Source organism: Drosophila takahashii, chromosome 3L, assembly GCF_030179915.1.
Source record: "Drosophila takahashii strain IR98-3 E-12201 chromosome 3L, DtakHiC1v2, whole genome shotgun sequence".
NCBI lineage: Eukaryota > Metazoa > Arthropoda > Insecta > Diptera > Drosophilidae > Drosophila > Drosophila takahashii.
Window position 1 is genome coordinate 19,546,836 of NC_091680.1, and position 18,568 is coordinate 19,565,403.

General features: G+C 38.7%; 1 protein-coding gene across 2 annotated transcripts; it reads left to right on the plus strand.

The window, feature by feature from the left end:
* Positions 1–1,646: 1,646 nt before the first annotated feature.
* On the plus strand, positions 1,647–18,550 carry Reck (Reversion-inducing-cysteine-rich protein with kazal motifs). 2 transcript variants are annotated; one of them, XM_044393803.2, is made up of 8 exons: positions 1,647–1,809; positions 4,762–5,328; positions 8,865–8,920; positions 12,450–12,564; positions 12,624–12,829; positions 14,863–15,004; positions 15,079–16,647; positions 17,365–18,550. In XM_044393803.2, exons 2-8 carry the CDS (start codon positions 5,001–5,003, stop codon positions 18,165–18,167), a joined length of 3,219 nt encoding a protein of 1,072 aa, XP_044249738.1. In that variant the 5' UTR covers positions 1,647–1,809; positions 4,762–5,000; the 3' UTR covers positions 18,168–18,550. The 2 variants fall into 2 exon arrangements, with proteins under 2 accessions (XP_044249738.1, XP_070071145.1); XM_070215044.1 differs by lacking the exons at positions 1,647–1,809; positions 8,865–8,920 and having other exon boundaries at positions 5,252–5,328.
* The last annotated feature ends 18 nt before the right edge of the window (positions 18,551–18,568 follow it).

Genomic DNA, 18,568 nt, shown 5'->3' on the forward strand with positions numbered 1-18,568 from the left:
CGCATAAATCTATGAGTGTACTTTTGGTGTTGTCGTACGAACTTAAGGGGCGTCGTCAGACCTTATAATGTGTGTAAAATATGCTATTTAATCCCAGTAAATATTGCAGAATACAACAAACTGAATGTGTGTAATTTAAACTTAAACAAAGACTTGACAAAATACATAGCACTGCACGTGTTAACTAGACAAAAAAATACATAGGTACTCTAAGGAGCCAATATATATATATACAGATATACACTATACTTATACAAGTTTTTCTAAACGAATCCTTCTACACCCTTTTGTCCCATACCAGAGGAAACACGAGACATGACATGAGAAAAATCAACCGAAACAACAGAACAACAGGATAAATGCTGAAATACCTCCGATTTGGGCAAAAACATAAAATACGCACTCGGTAGGCCACTCAACAAAATATGAAAAAACAGAAAAGCAAAGCGAAATGTACAAAAAACTGCATATACAAATATATTTCCTACAAATAGTGTTTATTTATTGTAGCCTAAAGGGAACGCTGTTGAAAACTGAAAACTAAACCCAATAATTGAGGGATAACACCACCTAAATATAATTATATACACATACAAACTACAAGACAACCTATATTCATATGAATGAAAATGTATATGTAAACTAAATGTATGTGAATTTAAATTATTCGGTAAATAAATAACTTAAAACAAACCAGTTGAATCTAGTTATGGACTTTAAGATTTAATTATCAAAAAAGCTAAAAAATAAAGGTGAAGCCCCAGATCTTCAAAAAACATTAACACCATATTTAAATTTGGCGCTCAAATCACAAAGCAGTTCAAAGAAAGCAGTTCAAATAAGTTGGCAACGCGATAGTGGTTCATGACTCGACTAAAATTAAGCAAAGACACCTCTCCACAGTAGGGGAAAACCACAAATTTAAAAAAGATTGACAGTTAAATAATAAGATTTATATTAAAAAAAAAGCCTTCATTTTTGGCCACCTCTAGATTCCTTTACAAAACCTTTGTAAAAAAAGACAGAGTTAACCCAAAGCCCCATAACTCTACCTTAGTGGGTTTTAATTTAATTTTTAAAAACGTAAGTTAAGTTTTTTTTAAAAAAAAGTCATTAACTGAGCTTACATAATTTTGCAACTTAGAACTTCAGATGTTTTCTATTTAAAAAAATACAAATTTTACGAAAAATAAAAAAGTTTTATTGATGTTGCTTTGGTATTTATTTTTATTTTTTAATACAATTTTTTTTTATAAATTATTAACTAACATTGCTTACAAATATATTAAAAACATTTACCAAGAAAATAATAAATTTTTCTAAAATATTTTAATGCTTCTTATTTATATTTTTGAATTTATATTTTTTAAAGCCTGCAATTGAATATAATTTCTCTTAGTGCACCTTTCAGACTTTCTCATCGCGCTCACACTGTTTCCAACCGTCGGATCTCACTCACTATTGCTGTTGCTTCGCACATGTTGGATGCGGTTCTCTGGATTTCACTCCATTTCATGCGCACTGTTAACTTTCCACTCCATTCCTGGCGCTGTTAACCCCCATACTAAAACCACTCAAACTGAAATCGGGCGCTGCAATGGTGCCTCATATATAGAGATACAGATACTATAGTTTCTTATGCCGGATCGTGCGCACGTAAAAGATGTCGCGCGTCAAGTCTTTTGATCGCGGACCAAAATAAATCAAATAAAATAAATCGAAAGTGTTGCTCTGATAACAAATATAGATGACAATCAGCTAAATTTAAATGAAATATTTATTTAATCTAAGCCCAATCCAAACCAAAGTGTGAGTGTACCGACGACGAAGCTCAGTGAACCCGGTAAACAAATCAAACGACAAGTGATTATGGGATGCATTTGGGTGCAATGTGTGTGTTTGTGCCGGAGTGTGTGTGTGCGAAGCTTTTGGGATGAATGTATGTGTGCAGGTCCTTTTGCGGCTCCTTTTTGCATCCCTTTTTGCAAAGTGGCGCTATTTTCTGTTTGATGCATATTGTTCTCCCATTGCAATCAAAACGGAGTTGAAGCCACAATCACACATGTACAGTGGAGACTCTCTACGAAAGAATATTACAAAATAAAGGAACTTTTATTTGGTAACTTAAAGGATTCCATTTTTTTTAACTGATCAAATTCAAATAGGAATTAGGAATTCTCAAAAATGTTTCTGTTAAAGTGTAGTAAAATGTTTTAAATATAAATATATTATTTAAAGATAAATATTTTGGGTTAGAAACCTATTTTCGGATTTTAAGGTAATTTTATAGTCAAAGGTGTAATCCAAAGTAGGACAAATCTACATAAATTGAACATATCGAAGTAAGACTGTGGGGCCAAAGACAAAGGCTTCTTCTTCTCCGCTCAACCTCAAGCTGCATATGAGTTAATATTTGTCTAGTTTTTGAACGTGCCGCTTTTGTCTCAGCCTTTGTGTCCCTACTCGTAGTCGTCTGACGTTGACGCTGAAGTTGACAAACCAACCAGGTCCTGGTCCACTTTGGATGCCGGCGTCTTTGAGGGGGTGGCAAGGGGGGCAAAGTGGCGAAGGGACATAGGGGCATCCAGCATCCACATCACAGCAAATAGCTCTACTTTCCACTCTCGCTGAAAGTGCTATCCTTTTGCAGGATAACCGGCTGTGGATGTGGGGGCGCGGGTGGGCGAGGACGACTCCCTGGCGCTGTAAAATATGCAATTAGAAAGACATCAAAGCACAGCCACCGCTCAACTCAACGCTGATAGCCCGGCACCACCCGCCGCCCACCACCCACCTCTCGCCACCCGCCACTTACTTTCCCGCCCCCTCTTAGTACCACTCCCCCTTTCTCTGTCGCTCGCTTGCTTTGGTATGCGCTTTGACACAAGCACAGACGAACACTGGAATAAATACAAGAATTTTTAAAGTTCTAAATTAAATATATTTTTTTTTGGAGAAAGAAAAATATTTTCTAATATTTTTAATTAATAAAAAAATAAAAAACGTTGGATAAAAAAGATATACTATATGAAGTGTGGAAAAAACAATATAATCAAACCCTTGAAACTGAACCATTTTTAATACATATATTAAAATTCAAATTCGAATAAAAGTTCATAATTTGAAAAGAGACAATTGGATTACTTTCTGCCAATTCTATAATACTTATATGAAAGCTAATTTAAATTTACATGTTATTATTTATATAATCAACACAAAGTAAAATTTAAAATTATTTAAATTAAATAGGCTAGTAATAATTTTTTTTTATAAATTAAATATAAAAACAAGAGAGAACGCTATAGTCGGGTTGTTGTCCCGACTATCTAATACCCGTCACTCAGCTAAAGGGAGTGCGAACGCTGTGTCGGGTTGGTGTCCCGACTAATAATCGTAACTCAGCTAAAGGGAGTGCGAGGGAGATAGATATATGTTGACAATTTATAAATCGTATAACTTTTTAATGAATGGTCCGATTTGAAAAATGTCTTCTACATTTCGATAGGTATAACTATACACAACAAAATTGCATTTATACTTCTCGGAAATCTTTAAAAATGTGGGCGCAGGACCCATTTTAAAATCGTTAGTGGGCGATTGTGGGCGTTAGGGGGGCGTGGCGCTCGGCTAAAATAAACTTGCGCTGCGTAGGAAGCCAAAGAATATGTGTGGGAAATCTCAACCTTCTAGCTTTTGTAGTTTCTGAGATCTCAGCGTTCATACAGACGGACAGACAGACAGACGAACAGACGGACAGACGGACAGACGGACATGGCTAGATCGACTCGGCTAGTGACCCTGATCAAGAATATATATACTTTATGGGGTCGGAAACGCTTCCTTCTAGCTGTTACATACTTTTGCACGAATCTAGTATACCCTTTTACTCTACGAGTAACGGGTATAAACAGCACAGTGTACCTTCACTTCCCCAATGAAATATTTAAGAAAATTAAAATTAGTTCGGCTTTTTTCGAGTGCAAAGTGCAAGGACACTAGGCGAAAAAAAAGAAAGGGGTGGAAAAGAAGGCTCTTGAAGTACCCAACCCGAAACGAGTCTCATCATTAGTGCGCCTTCCCCCGCCGTTTGTGTCACTTTGTCGGCCTCTGCCACTGGGCGCTTTTTGATATTATTTATTTATATTTTTCACTTTTAATAAAATGTTGTCGCCGTTGCCGGCTGCCATTCGGCATTCCGGCATTCGCCGTTCGCCATTGCCATCGCTACTTTGCCTTTGTGGAAAAAAGGAGGAGCACGCAGCGAAGAGTTTGGAAACGCTTTGCCAAACTGGCGGCCAAGCGAGGTCAATTGGCTTAATTACTGTGTGACATCGTGTGGACAAGTGGCAGTGGCGAAGGCGGAGGCGTCTCTCGAATGCCTCGACACACTCGCCACCGGGTAAACAGTCTTACATTTATTCATGTATTTTTCAACAGATAGCTCGGCTCCCTATCAATAGAGTCCCTTGTGCGGGAGACCATTAAATTTAATCGTTTTCCATTTTTTGTCTGCGTTTGTTCAATCACTATCTAGTAACGAGCATCGCAGCCCCACTGTCCATAAACATTAACACTAGGAAAAATAAAGAATAAATTATTTAAAATATTTGTAAGGTATAAATAAGTAGTATAGAATTTTTAAAGTCGTGTAAGACTGAAATAAACCTCCTAAAAAACCTTTTGGGTATTAAATAATTATATTTAATTATCTGTAAAATTTTAAAATATTTTATATATATAACCAATTTTTTTTCTGTGCAGGAAAAATCAGTTTGTACATACATAGTGTAAAGTAGTGCGTAAGCGGTGGCTTATCGAGCGGATGCCAATTGGCCATGTAGATGAACCCAGTGAGACTTTTGACTTGTGACACATCCATTTCCTTTGGCCGCAACGACTTATCGTAGTGCACAAAATGCACTCGACATAATCGGAATTTAAAATACAAACAAACAAGTGAATAAGTTTAAAAAAAAAACCCAGTCAAAACAACGATAAAAATGCGCCTGAGTGGCTGGGAAATTGTGTTGCTCCTGCTGCCTTTTGGCCTAATCAGTGCCGTGCGACAGTTGGAGGAGAATCAGAGCACCAAGAACGATCACCTGCATTCCGCAGAACGACAGGTGCGTCGTCGCAACAATAAAAGCAATGCCTCCGCGGACCATCAACGTCATGCGGCATCTGGTGGATCCAAGAAAAATAGTAGAAGTCAGTCCGTGGGACTGGATTCGGATGACTACGATTGGCTGGATGCCGATACCAGTGAGGCCATCGATAGCTCCGAAATTACTGCTTTGGAATCCGTGAGATCATCCGGAGAACCACATGGTAAGTTGATAAGGAAGATGGGCCCTTTGACCTTTTATTGGCACTTCAAAAGCAGCCGCTTATCAGTGGAATTTCTGACACTTCGAGTGACAAATGGCTTAGGGATTAAATAGGTTATTCGAAGCATTAAAAATTTGTAATTTTACTAAAACAAATTATAAAATATTTTATTTTCTAAATATTATGTAGGTAATTACTTCTGTGTATCAACACATATATTTTTCTTTGATTAGGTCGAAAGTAAAAAAAATCTATGATGATGTTATGTAGAGAGTACCTAACTACCTTTTAAAGTGAATAATATTGCAATACAAATTGGAAACTTTTTGGTGCGAGTAATTGGAAGCAAACAAATGTATGTATATCCCATTTATTCCATGTTTTTTCAAGTTTTTTGCTATTTTGAAAAACTGGTTCATTCATTTATGCCAGTGTTGTCACTTTCATTCGCTTCCCTCTGGCCCGCATTTTTAGGGCTGGTCAGTTTGGCTATGGGATAAATAGGAAACCGGGGAATATAAAAACTTTTTACAGCCCCTCCCACTTTGATTTGCATGTAAATGGAACCACACTTCGGTCCACACTCGCGCTTCCACTCACTTAATCAAAAGCAATAATTTCCTTTTTGAGCGCGAGCGAAATGTTTTAATTGAAAGTGCTGTTGATGATGACGATTGCCGCTGTTTACAGATACAGATACGAGTATATCTGAATCCAAGTGAGTGCGTGTTTGTGCTCGAATCTAAATTGAAACTGTGTTAAAAATTAGTTTAAATTGCTGCAAAGCTGGCTTGTCTGATGGCGCCAGCATATGAGAATCCAAGATACACTTCAGATTCGATCCCCTCTTCCCCTTCTTTTTTTCCACTGTCCGTTTTATTAACTCGCAGCTCGAGTGAATTATGGCTTGGGGATGGGGTGTCAGTGTATGATAAATGTGTTAGATTTCCAATGAAATTTTATGGCCTGCTCATATATGTCGCCGCCTTGGAGCTTAACTGATTGTATTGTCGCTCTTTTCGCAAAGGGAAATTCTTCGGCTTGGCTTGGCGTGGCGTTGTGCATCCGAAATGATTTGAATTGCGCGGCATTTGAAGTGTTTTGCATACAAATGGCCACCGTTGATTACTATATGCATACTTCTGAATGCGCTGCGGTCGTAAAAAAGCTATTAAACAATCATTTTCACTGCACTCACGTTAATCAAACGGGTGGTCGGATGTGTCCACTCCTTTTGATGGCGGCTATCTCGGCAAAAGCCGGAGAACTTGGCGACAAATCAGCTGTGACACTTGACATGCGGCAGCGAATCAGAGACTGCCAGTGAGTGGATTTCTTTATTTTTAGAAGACACCCCAGTCCACAGCTCCAATGGGGACAGGAAAAATATAATACACAGAGAAATGTTATAAAATAATCAGTAGATATTTTAAAGGCTTGAGAAAAATCCAGAAAAAGTCAAAGAGAAAATTTGAAAACAATATTTTATTATTTTTATTTTTTTATTACAACTAAAAAATACATTTTTAATAATTAGCAAACTTTACAAGTAATTTTTCAAAAATAAAAGTTAATTTTTTAGGGGTTTTAATTATTATTTTTTAAATAATTAAAATATTATTTTCGGTGTGGTGCGTTGACAGGCAGCTTAGATCATTGGCCACAAGTAAAAAAGAAGCATCGGAAGCAGAAGACTGCGCAACTTTGCAACTAAAACTGAAACGAAGATACGTAATAAAAATAGCACTCAACGACACACTAGACGCAGAGTAGCGAGCACAAATGAAAACATTAACAGTTTTAAAAATAAATGCCAAATAAAAACTGAATCACAATCGGAGGAATATCAAATGGGGGTAAAAGACAACGCCTGGCAAATCAAAAAGGCATTTTCCAAGCGATTTGTCACCGTTTCGCATCTGCACATTTGATTCCCCAAATCAATGTTCATAGGCCGCGGCCAAATTTATTTCGGTGGACTTCAAAGTAAATTTCCGCTAAAATTAGTCACTCAACCCGACTGTCCGGACTCGCTTGGCCGAAATGAAATGGCTGGGCCAAAAATACGTGAGTTTCCGAACCAGAAACGGGGAAAATCTTAGCAGTTTTCACTTATCCCCCGCCCACAGTGGGCTGCCCTCCTTCGGCAATTGCACACTTAATTAATGGGCACTGCTTTTGATCTTCTCTGAAGTTCAGTAGCCCCCCAATTCCTGCCGCAAGTGACAAAAACTGAAATTTTTCACGCACTCAGCGAAACTCTTTGAACCCGCCCTTTACGCCCAGCCAACTGTCACACGTCCAAGTCCGCGGATCCGGAGTCCCGAGTCCGGAGATCGGGGACATGTGTCGCAGATGTCAGACATGGGAATCGCTTCCAACTAGTGATGCGTAGTGTGAAGAGATCACAGGGAAAATATCCAGTTGTTAGGGATCTCGGGATCTCTCAAGCATTCGTGTCACGACTTCAATGTAACTCATTTATATTCATCTGGTTGGGATAAGCTGATCATATCTGGTTGTTCAATCTGTAAAGCAATCAGAATGATGTCAATTATAGGTAGGTGCGACCAGTTGTTACAATCGATATTCAAGATCTTATACTAGAAAGTAATAGGATTGCGTTTTGATTTTAGTTTTTTAATCTAATAATCTTGGATATTACAGAAAAAGTTAAATATACTTAAATTTTTAATCTCCCAATAAGTGCAAGAAAACTTTTTAAATCATTTTTTCAATGTTAAGATGACATTTTTGGCATTCGTTTGATTTCTAAACCTCTTTTAAAAAGCAAGATATTTTTACAAAAATATTCTGTATTGAAACAAGTTAAAATAATTCAAGTTAAATAATAGCAATAAAATAGATGGATGGCAACAGCATAAATTAGTAAACTTTTTTATCAATTAAAATTTGGGTAAGCTTATTTTTTTAATCATTAATAACTTGTTAAATTACTTTGTTGCTATCCATAATATCACGCTGTCATCTCAAATCCCAAAGCCCCACATCCAGCATGTTCCCCCATTTCTTTTCACAAGAAGAGTTCAACACCCAATGAGCAATCTTCCAAATGAACCGCAGCCAAAAAGAAAAGGGGGAAATAATAAAAAAGAAATACTAGCGGTAAGTGCTTAATAAGTAATCAGTCACCCGGCGTACTCGTAGATAAGCAGGATACCATTCCAGCCACCTAATTAGTGCGAAAAGTGAAACCCCGCCCCCTTAAAGACGCTGTGTGATTTGTGCCAGAGGAAGTGGATCTTGCAACTGATTCAGACCAACATGTGGCGATCATGATCATGATCATGACCACGATCGGGAATAGGGAATCTGACTGCGACCCGCTCCTTTAACGATCCTCTGGCAGATATCTCGCTGTTTCCCGTGGCATTTATTTAAATTTTAATTTACTGAGTGGTGTCAAAATGCGTGAGCCAAGCCATTAAACCCTGATATGCTGCACTTTGCCAACTTAACTTCTTGTTTTCCTGCGAGCAACATGCTTATTTTCTGTTTGTTTGCTTCTCTTGCAGATATCTTCACATGTTGCAATCAGGTCTTCGGCTCATGTCGCACAGCATGCGAAAATGTAAGTATTGCGGATCGGGGATAAAAAGGGGCTTAGTGGGTAGGATTGATCATATATCAAAAATGCGTATGAATGGATGAGTGCTTGCAACGGGCGGTACAGCCAGGGGCACAAGTTTGATGGCACTAAAGTTAATTTTAAAGCTGGTTTTCAGTCGTTAAAGTTAAGTGAATTAATAAATCAATTGACTAAGAAAATAAATATCCAGAAAGAATATTTTCTTAAAAAACAATAAAAGATAAAGAAAATAATGTTTGATGTCGGAAATCGAATACTTTGATACAAGCAATAATAATATTAATTTCTTATCTAAAATAGATATACAAATTTTGCATAAATTTTCCAACCGAATATTTTCACTCATAACTATTCAAGCCAAATGCGATGAACAAGGCGCCTAGGCCACAGTCAAAACCAACTCGAAGGGAAATGATGTGTCTGTCATAAATATTAAACGCCATCCAAAGGCAACTAGCCATAAGTATGAAAGTTAATTTTAAAGCTGGTTTTCAGTCGTTAAAGTTAAGTGAATTAATAAATCAATTGACTAAGAAAATAAATATCCAGAAAGAATATTTTCTTAAAAAACAATAAAAGATAAAGAAAATAATGTTTGATGTCGGAAATCGAATACTTTGATACAAGCAATAATAATATTAATTTCTTATCTAAAATAGATATACAAATTTTGCATAAATTTTCCAACCGAATATTTTCACTCATAACTATTCAAGCCAAATGCGATGAACAAGGCGCCTAGGCCACAGTCAAAACCAACTCGAAGGGAAATGATGTGTCTGTCATAAATATTAAACGCCATCCAAAGGCAACTAGCCATAAGTATGAACACCTTGGACAGCAGATCAGATACAGATTGAACAAGCCGATAAGGTGGAAAAACTACTGATCAAGCCACACAGTGCATTTCCTGGTATTTTTATGTGCCCATGAATCCTCTTTCCCTCCTTATGAATGGTGTGTGCGAGCGGTGCATACTAAGCATTACGAATTTAGAATTCAATAAACGTTGATCCCGTCAGACTGTCACACGCAGAAAATCCATTGAAAATTATTATGACAGGTTTTAATGGTCGTTGGATTTCGGTAGAACTTTGAATACCATATCCACATCCGCTGGCTGCCGATTGCAGCAGATTGTATTGAGCCTTGTGCCAAAAAGGATTGAAAAATCCGCACAAATTGCATTGTTAATTAGCATAAGCTGGCAAACAGGTAATTGCACCTCAAAGACCGAACCCAGACAAAAAGCCCAGACTCCTACAGAGAAAAAAATCGATAGAGTATATGAAATATATTATTACTATTTTATTTATGACAAGAAAGATTTAAGATTTAAGATTTTCAACTATATCAGGGGCTAGTAAATATTCTAAATGTAATACTCTGCAGTATAAATGTAACATAATGATAATTAACTATTAAAATATATATTTACTTTGTTAGTGATATTTTTTCCTTGTGCAAATTGTGAGCCAGACCAACCAGTTTGCCACTCAAAGTCATTCATAAAACCCAAGCCGGCTGAAAATCAATTTGTTGTCTCTGAGAGTGAGTGTGTCGTGTGTGCAGTTGTCGGTAGTTTGTAGTCTGTAGTCCATAGTCTGCTCCTAGGCCCGATTTAGTTAGAGGCAATGCCGGCAATCAAATCACTGACATCATTTAACTTTGTAATCATAACCATTTTCCACCCAAAACCAATTAGTTTTCCCAGCCGAAAGTGGGCTGGGGCTTTGTTTTGCCAATCTTTTCATTTAGAAATGCAAATGAAGGCATTAAATCTTTTGGCCAAATTGAAACTGACAAACAGGATAATGCCAACCGGTTCGGTTCCCATGGGCGTATCCCCAAATCCACTTTTGAATTGCTTTTCTCTCTCATTCAGGCGAAAGATTAGAGAGCTAGATCTTACAAGTGGGTGTCGGGAAATATGAGACCCCTTGATATCCGACTCCCCACTCACAAATTGTTCTATCTTCGATCCCCTGAATGTGTGAAAAGTCGAACCCGAGACGATAGATCCTAACCGAGATAATTGAAAATTTACGCGCATTTTATTATTGACAAAATGCTCTTTTGTGGCATGAGGTCTGATAATTGCAAAAGGCCCAGTCTGTGGGCCTCTATCTGATGGGATTTTGTGGTGCCAAGGTGGGCAGGTTGTCCCCGCGGAGGAGGCGGTTCCGGTGGGATGCCATGTAGTTATCCCAGTGAGTGGGAGTGCGTGACATGGCCACGGACACTTCATTAACAAAACTGCAACAGACACGCTAGAGGCCCGGTCTTCGAAGAGGGGAAACAACCCAGGAACACACATGGATAAAGTGCGTATCAACCAGGGGCGTAGTCGATGAAAGGTACCATTCAATTTAAAATAAACATGTGATTAAATCGAAGGAAGGCTTTAATTATTTCATTATAATTATGCCACCCGAAAAAAGTGGAGTTTTTTTAATGATCGTTTAATATAATTACTATTTGAGTTTATTTTATTTTTAAAAATTTGTGGTATTTACTTTATAATAATATTGTTCTAAGTTACCCTACCATTTTCCAAAGACAATAATATTCCCCTACCATACATAATACTCTTCCAAAATAAGATCCCCTTTAATCCCACACCATCTCCACCTCAGTTTATGTTAATTTGTATTTATGGGAATGCCACCAGGCTCAAGATCCAGACAAGTTCCGAGGACAAGCACACGAAGTATCTTGAATAGACATCGCTTTACTCAGATTACTGTGGCAGATACGTGAGTCTCAGACTGGAATGAGCCTGAAAATTTGTTATTGAAGTTCCTTGGGCCTGTTCGTTATCGATAGAAAACGAGAGAGAGCAGCAAATGTTATTTATGATGGTGTCGGGAGGAGAACAGCATTCAGAAATGTAACATAATACGCCAAAAAAAAGATCAAGAGCAGGATAAAACTGCAACCTGCATGTTTTGAACCCTGTCTCCAAACTCAATCCCGATACTTATTATAACCCCATGCACTTAAAAAAGATGAGTTCAAGCTCGCCAAGGTGTACTTCCAAAAAATGTTATACACAAAAAAAAAGCATGATAAGCCCATGAAAATTTCATGTCATGCTAAACCCACATCGTTTTTACATGAAATACCCTTTTCGACCAGGTCAAATTTACTTGGATTCATATCAAATTTAAATTGATCTTAAATAATGTAGAATCGACCTACTTTCATATCGATTTTTTTTTTGAGTGTAGAAGAAGAAAATGATCAAAAATATTAGGTTATTTTGGGAGTAAAAACTTAATTAGATTATTTTTAAACTCATTTCCCATTTCTTTTTCGTTTATCTTTGAATACGTTTTTTTAAAGTAAAATTAAAAATTTTTCCTGAGTGTTAAGATTGTGAGACTGCGCACAGAGCACTTGAAGACCAACAGGTTGCGGTTCATAATCGGGTTAAGCGCTTGTTCGATGATTAAGTTTGATTGCGATTAATAACTTGTTGTCTATTGCAATTTATGCATTTGTTTTCCAGTTATCTCTGGTAGAGTTTGCCACTGGCGCTGGCGGCGATAATCGCGAGGAACTGCGCAAGTATTGTCAACTGCACCAAGTGGAATTCTGGACCTGCGTGAACCAGACTTTCGATGGTGAGTGGGGGAAATGCAAGCCGTAAAATCCATTAAATAATATGGAATCTTATTTACAGCGGTCACCCGTGGAGCGGACTGGTCGGGCAGACGTTGCTGCCAATTTGGCGTTCTGCCCCACTGCCGCAATGTCTGCGCCACCTCGAATCGTTCACCTGTGCAAAACTGCAGGCGGAGCGACGAGCAAATGCTGTACGACTGCCTGGAGCGCCAGGAGGCCGCCGATCAGTGCTGCGGACAGGCCCGCACCTCCGAGTGTCTGGAGGTAAGTGGAACCATAACCCAATTAAATCTGAGTTTAAAAAGTAATCTCAAAACAAGAAAGGAAGCTAGCTTCGGCCAGCCGAAGCTTATATACCCTTGCAGATCATTCCTATTAATTAACAAATCGCAAAAATGTTCAATTTTCTAATATTTCTCATTAATTTTCCGATCGTTCCTATGGCAGCTATATGATATAGTCGTCCGATTTTGATCAAATTAAAATTGAAATTCGAAAATATTTAAAAAGAGTCATATCCTAGAGTAGAAGATAATACAATAAAAACCAAAGAAGCTAGAATTTATTTCCTATTACTTTTCCATTAATTTTCCGATCGTTCCTATGGCAGCTATATGATATAGTCGTCCGATTTTGATTAAATTAAAATTGAAATTCGGAAATATTTAAAAAGTGTCATATCCTAGAGTAGAAGATAATACAATAAAATCCAAAGAAGCTAGAATTTATTTCCTATTACTTTTCCATTAATTTTCCGATCGTTCCTATGGCAGCTATATGATATAGTCGTCCGATTTTGATCAAATTAAAATTGAAATTCGAAAATATTTAAAAAGAGTCATATCCTAGAGTAGAAGATAATACAATAAAAACCAAAGAAGCTAGAATTTATTTCCTATTACTTTTCCATTAATTTTCCGATCGTTCCTATGGCAGCTATATGATATAGTCGTCCGATTTTGATTAAATTAAAATTGAAATTCGGAAATATTTAAAAAGTGTCATATCCTAGAGTAGAAGATAATACAATAAAATCCAAAGAAGCTAGAATTTATTTCCTATTACTTTTCCATTAATTTTCCGATCGTTCCTATGGCAGCTATATGATATAGTAGTCCGATTTTTTAAATAATTAATTCGAAATTCAGATATATTTAAAAAATAACATCCCCAAAAGTAGAAGGTAATATTTCAAAAAACACCGAAGCTAGAATTTTTTAAAGTTTTTTTTTCCTATTGTTCCTATGGGAGCTATAAGATATAGTTGTCCGATCCGGTCGGCTCCGACATATATACTACCTGCAATAGAAAGAAGACTTTTGGGAAAGTTTCATCCTGATAGCTCAAAAACTGAGAGACTAGTTTGCGTAGAAACAGACAGACGGACAGACGGACAGACGGACCGACGGACAGACGGACAGACGGACGGACAGACGGACAGACGGACAGACGGACAGACGGACATGGCTAGATCGACTCGTCTTGTGATGCTGATCAAGAATATATATACTTTATGGGGTCGGAAACGTCTCCTTCACTGAGTTGCAAACTTCTGACTGAAATCATATTACCCTCTGCAAGGGTATAAAAATTACTTAGTTAAATAAAACACCTATAGATTTTATAAGGATTTATTAAATCCTAATTTTATATGATTTTTGATATTTCACCGTTTTTAATATGCAATTAACAAAGTTTCAATAGAAACTATATTGACATTTTTTTTATTTTTGTATTTACCTACCTACCATTAGTGTATATTTTTTTGATCATGACTTTTGTGGTAATTACAAATTGTTAAATAGATAAGCAAACTTGTTATCTCTATTTTTATACTAATTAGCTATTGTTCGTGAATTATTGCACTCTTTTCCATGATATACTTATTTGGAACAGAAATATTATGGATAGCAAACATTTAATATTTAATGTAGAAATTAGGAAAATTTAAACGATCGTTTTCTCGTTCGAATGTTTTCAAGATTTAAAGCCCATTTTAAATAATACATTCGGGCTTTATTGTTTTATAACTGCGATAAATACGATAAATTATAAAAATGTATTTACAAGTTATGAACGATATAAATGATGTACAAATAATTAAACATTGTAGTTCTTTAAATTGGCTTAACACTTAAAAATATGTTTTTTTTTTAACTTTTCCTGAAGTCCAGAACAGAATTTAGATTCTTAAGTTTAGAGTGAGTGTTTGTTGATTTTGAAAATTACTGCAAAATAGGTCGTATTATTAATATTATTCTAAATTTTTGATCAGATGGTAATTACATTTTTTACAGGCCTGTCGAGCCGTTTTCGAGCCCGCAAATGATAACCATGATCATGTTGACATTAATGGATCCTGCGGGGATCGCAACGCGGATGTGATTCAGTGCATAAACAACCACACGGACATGACTCCGCTGGCAAATGCCGAGCAGTGTAAGGGTTTTAAGTCTTAAAAATTGAAAATAATAGTTATAATCTTTAAAAAATAATTAAATAATTCCCCATAGATATTCCCTGTTGTGAGTATAGCAATAAGGAGCATTGTCGTCACACTTGTAGAAACCTCCTACACCAAAATGCCACCCTCATGGAACGAAGTGAGGTGATCTTCTCGCGATTGGAGGCAGCTGGATGTGGTTCCCCTTTGCCGCAACTTCCCTTCTGGCAGTGTTTCCTCACGGTGACGGGGAAACTTTATGTGCCGGGAGGATCGGGAAGAGCTGGGGGTTCCGTAGGTTCCCAAGGACGCGTTTCGGGCAAGGGAGGTGGATCCCTGGGGGAAGCCAATCACCTGGGAATGGATGCGGCCAAAAGACAGTGCTGCGAGCAAGCCGGCAGTCACAAGTGCCGGCGACTGTGCAACCAGATCTTCACCAGCAATTGGTGGGAGGCGCGATCCAGTTTCGAGAACGAGTGCATGGATCAGCCAGGGGAACGGGAGCTGCGACGGTGTATAGAGAGTGTGGACGCACCCTGTGAACTGGGCTGTGAGGGTCTGAGCTTTTGCTCCAACTTCAACCATCGACCCACGGAACTCTTTCGCAGCTGTACGACCGATCACGATGCCGCTGCTCGCGAGGATTTGCAGCTGCTGCAGCAGCGGGGAACCGTTCGAGTCCTGGGACAGGAGCTCTTCATCAAGAACACCAGTCGATGTGCCCCGGAAAAGTGGCAGGCCCTCGTCTGTGCCCTCCAACTGAAGCCCTGCACTCGGGTGGGTCTTTTCAATGGCATCTGCAGTGAGGATTGCCATGAGCTCTTGGATGAGTGTCTGGATTGGACACTGCAGAGCCAGCGACCGAAGGATATATGTTCCAGGTTGAAGGAAAAAGATGAAGATGATCCGCTGCCCTGTATTTCCCTGGAGAGCTATCTAAAACCAGGAGAAGCCACTCCGGAGGAGTCCCAGGGAATTACTTTACCCTGCGCCAAGAAGCCCTGTAATAACAGCGAGGTTTGCATGCTGCAGCGCGGCGGAAATCAAGGATACTCCTGCATACCCGGCTGCAATTTGGGACAGGACTCCAAGCTGTTTGTCCCATTCGGATCGTATGTGCGACTGGGAAAGAGCACGCTGCACAAGAAAAGCGAGGTGGGTCAACTGCCGCTGGCCGAGCACATAGTCTGCTCCTGCGGATTGGAGGGTCGCCTGGAGCAGTGTCAACCGTTGCCCAGTTATATGCATGCCCACTGCAGTCTTCCTGGAGGTAGGAGCTACCGCCATGGATCCTCCTTCTACCTGGAGTGCAACCTGTGCAGCTGCTTCGCCGGCGAGATTACCTGCACCAAACAGCAGTGTCGTCTGCCGGGATTCGCCGACTCCGGCTTCACCAGCCTGCCCTGCAATTGTCCAGCCCATTACGTTCCCGTTTGCGGCTCCAACGGGAATACTTATCCCTCGGCCTGCGTGGCCAAGTGTCATCTGCCGGAGGGGGACTACGTCTATGGGGCCTGCAATGCCCGGAATGCCTGCCAGGCAGCCCCTCCGAATAGCTGTCCACCCGGAACTCAGTGCCTGGACAGCAGGAAGGTATGCCTGGCCAGCATGCAGAAGCCGTGTCTGCAATATGTGTGTGGTAAGTTATAGGACTTAGCTACATATGGGCGGTTCTTTTACAAACCAAACACCTTTTATTGGGTCACATTTTTGATTTGCCTGAAACTTTTTTTACACGTACTATTCGGAATATACGTAAGCAAGTGTATCAGGATTTCACCCAAAAAAAAATTTTTTTTTAGAATTTTTTTAGCCGAAAATTGTCAAATTTGAAAAAGTACCCTCTCATTGAAAATCTGTATCTCCGGTTATATAAATCCGATTTACTTCATGTCTTTTGCATAAATTCCTCTAAGATCTATTCTTTCAAAATACAATTTCTAAAAAAAATAAGTTTTTAATTTCTTAAAATTAAAAACAAATTAAGATTAAAAAAAAAACTTTACTATTGCCTTAACAAACAAATTTTTTGTTTATATTTTAATATATGCTCCATATTGTAAGTTACAATCGGTTTTTGTAAAAAGTTAAAGCCATTTTTTGTATTTTAAATATCAATTTTTTTTTAACAAGGCCTTGGCTTTTTCCTATGAAAAAACGTCGCAGCAAGTAGGGCTACTCTCTCACTCTTATCGGATCCTTATGGAAGATCCTTATTGGCGTCAAAGAAAATTAAATAATTTTATAATTTTATACTTATTAAAAATTAATTCCTATATTTTATAATAATTAATTAACCATCCTAATTAAGCTACCTAAATAACTGAATACTAACATTATTCTTTCATCATTGCAGTGAACGCCACCGCTTCGAACTGTTCGTCCTTCCACCAGGGTGAGGTATGCGATACCCAAGGACGCACTCATGCCAATGCCTGTGACTTGCTGAGAGCCAATCCCCAAGGACAAGTGGCCTACTGGTCGGCCTGTCAATCGAATCGTTACTCGCCCTCACCGTCGCCAGTCTGTGGAGTCAATGGAGTGACCTACAAGAGTAGCTATGCGGCCAGATCGGAATACGTGCTGGTGGATTATGTGGGTCGGTGTCGGGAGGTGGGTCTGCTGGCCAGCGATATGGGAAGACGGTGTCGCACTGTCAGGTGTCCAGCACCCGTTTCCAAACACTGTCGTCAGATAGTCCCCCCGGGAGCCTGTTGTCCACTGTGCGCCGGCGGCGCCTTCAGGATCATGTACTCCAGGAAGCAGTTCGATCGCGCTATGTATGGATTGCGGGCCCAGAGCAGCACACTTTTGACCCTCCATGGAGTGCTGCAACAACTGGATGGACTGGTGAAGGTCAGCGAATGCCAGCTGACCGGATTCCTTACCATGGAAGTGGGTATTTTTGTGGCTATAGTGCCAGCCAGCAGCATCAAAAGACCAACGCGCCTTCAATTGGAGGCCTGTGCCCGTGAAGCCGAAAAGATTTCATCCCTGATCAACGCCCAGTCACCCAGGATTACAACCAACCTAGCCTTGTCCTGTTTGACTGTCTCGCATCTACTAGAACCCACGCCAAATGGAGCAACATCTTATGGTTCCCACACCATTTGGATACTCCCCCTACTTCTGTTAGTTCTTAGGTTAATCATAGTTTAAGTTATACTTAGGAGGAGTGTATATGATCTGACTCAATCAAGTGAATTCTTGGTGCCAATTAATCTGTTAGTCTAAGGAGATGGAAAGTGCCTTCACCGCTAGGAATTGACCCTCTATACCATGTGATATTAGCTAAATTAATCGTTAAGCTGTAAGTGGCTTATATTACATATTCTTAGTTTATGCCAGGGATCGTAAGTTTTAGATTCGTTTAATTGTTAACCAAAGTCAACCTACTTTAAGGCTTTTTAAACCTACTAATTTTCTTAAATCGGAAATATAAATATTATATTAATCAAATGGTACAAAGATATTAATTGGACCAAAACCATTTTCTGTTACCATAAGGAAATATACGTAAATTACTCTGTAATAAAATCAATTTTTGCGATCCCTGGCTA

Excerpts from the sequence above, each read along its gene's own strand:
- Reck (XM_044393803.2), top strand. The coding sequence starts at position 5,001 with ATGCGCCTGAGTGGCTGGGAAATTGTGTTGCTCCTGCTGCCTTTTGGC. Across the intron at positions 8,921-12,449 it reads GTCGCACAGCATGCGAAAAT|TTATCTCTGGTAGAGTTTGC; the intron begins GTAAGTATTGCG and ends TTTGTTTTCCAG. Across the intron at positions 15,005-15,078 it reads GCTGGCAAATGCCGAGCAGT|ATATTCCCTGTTGTGAGTAT; the intron begins GTAAGGGTTTTA and ends AATTCCCCATAG.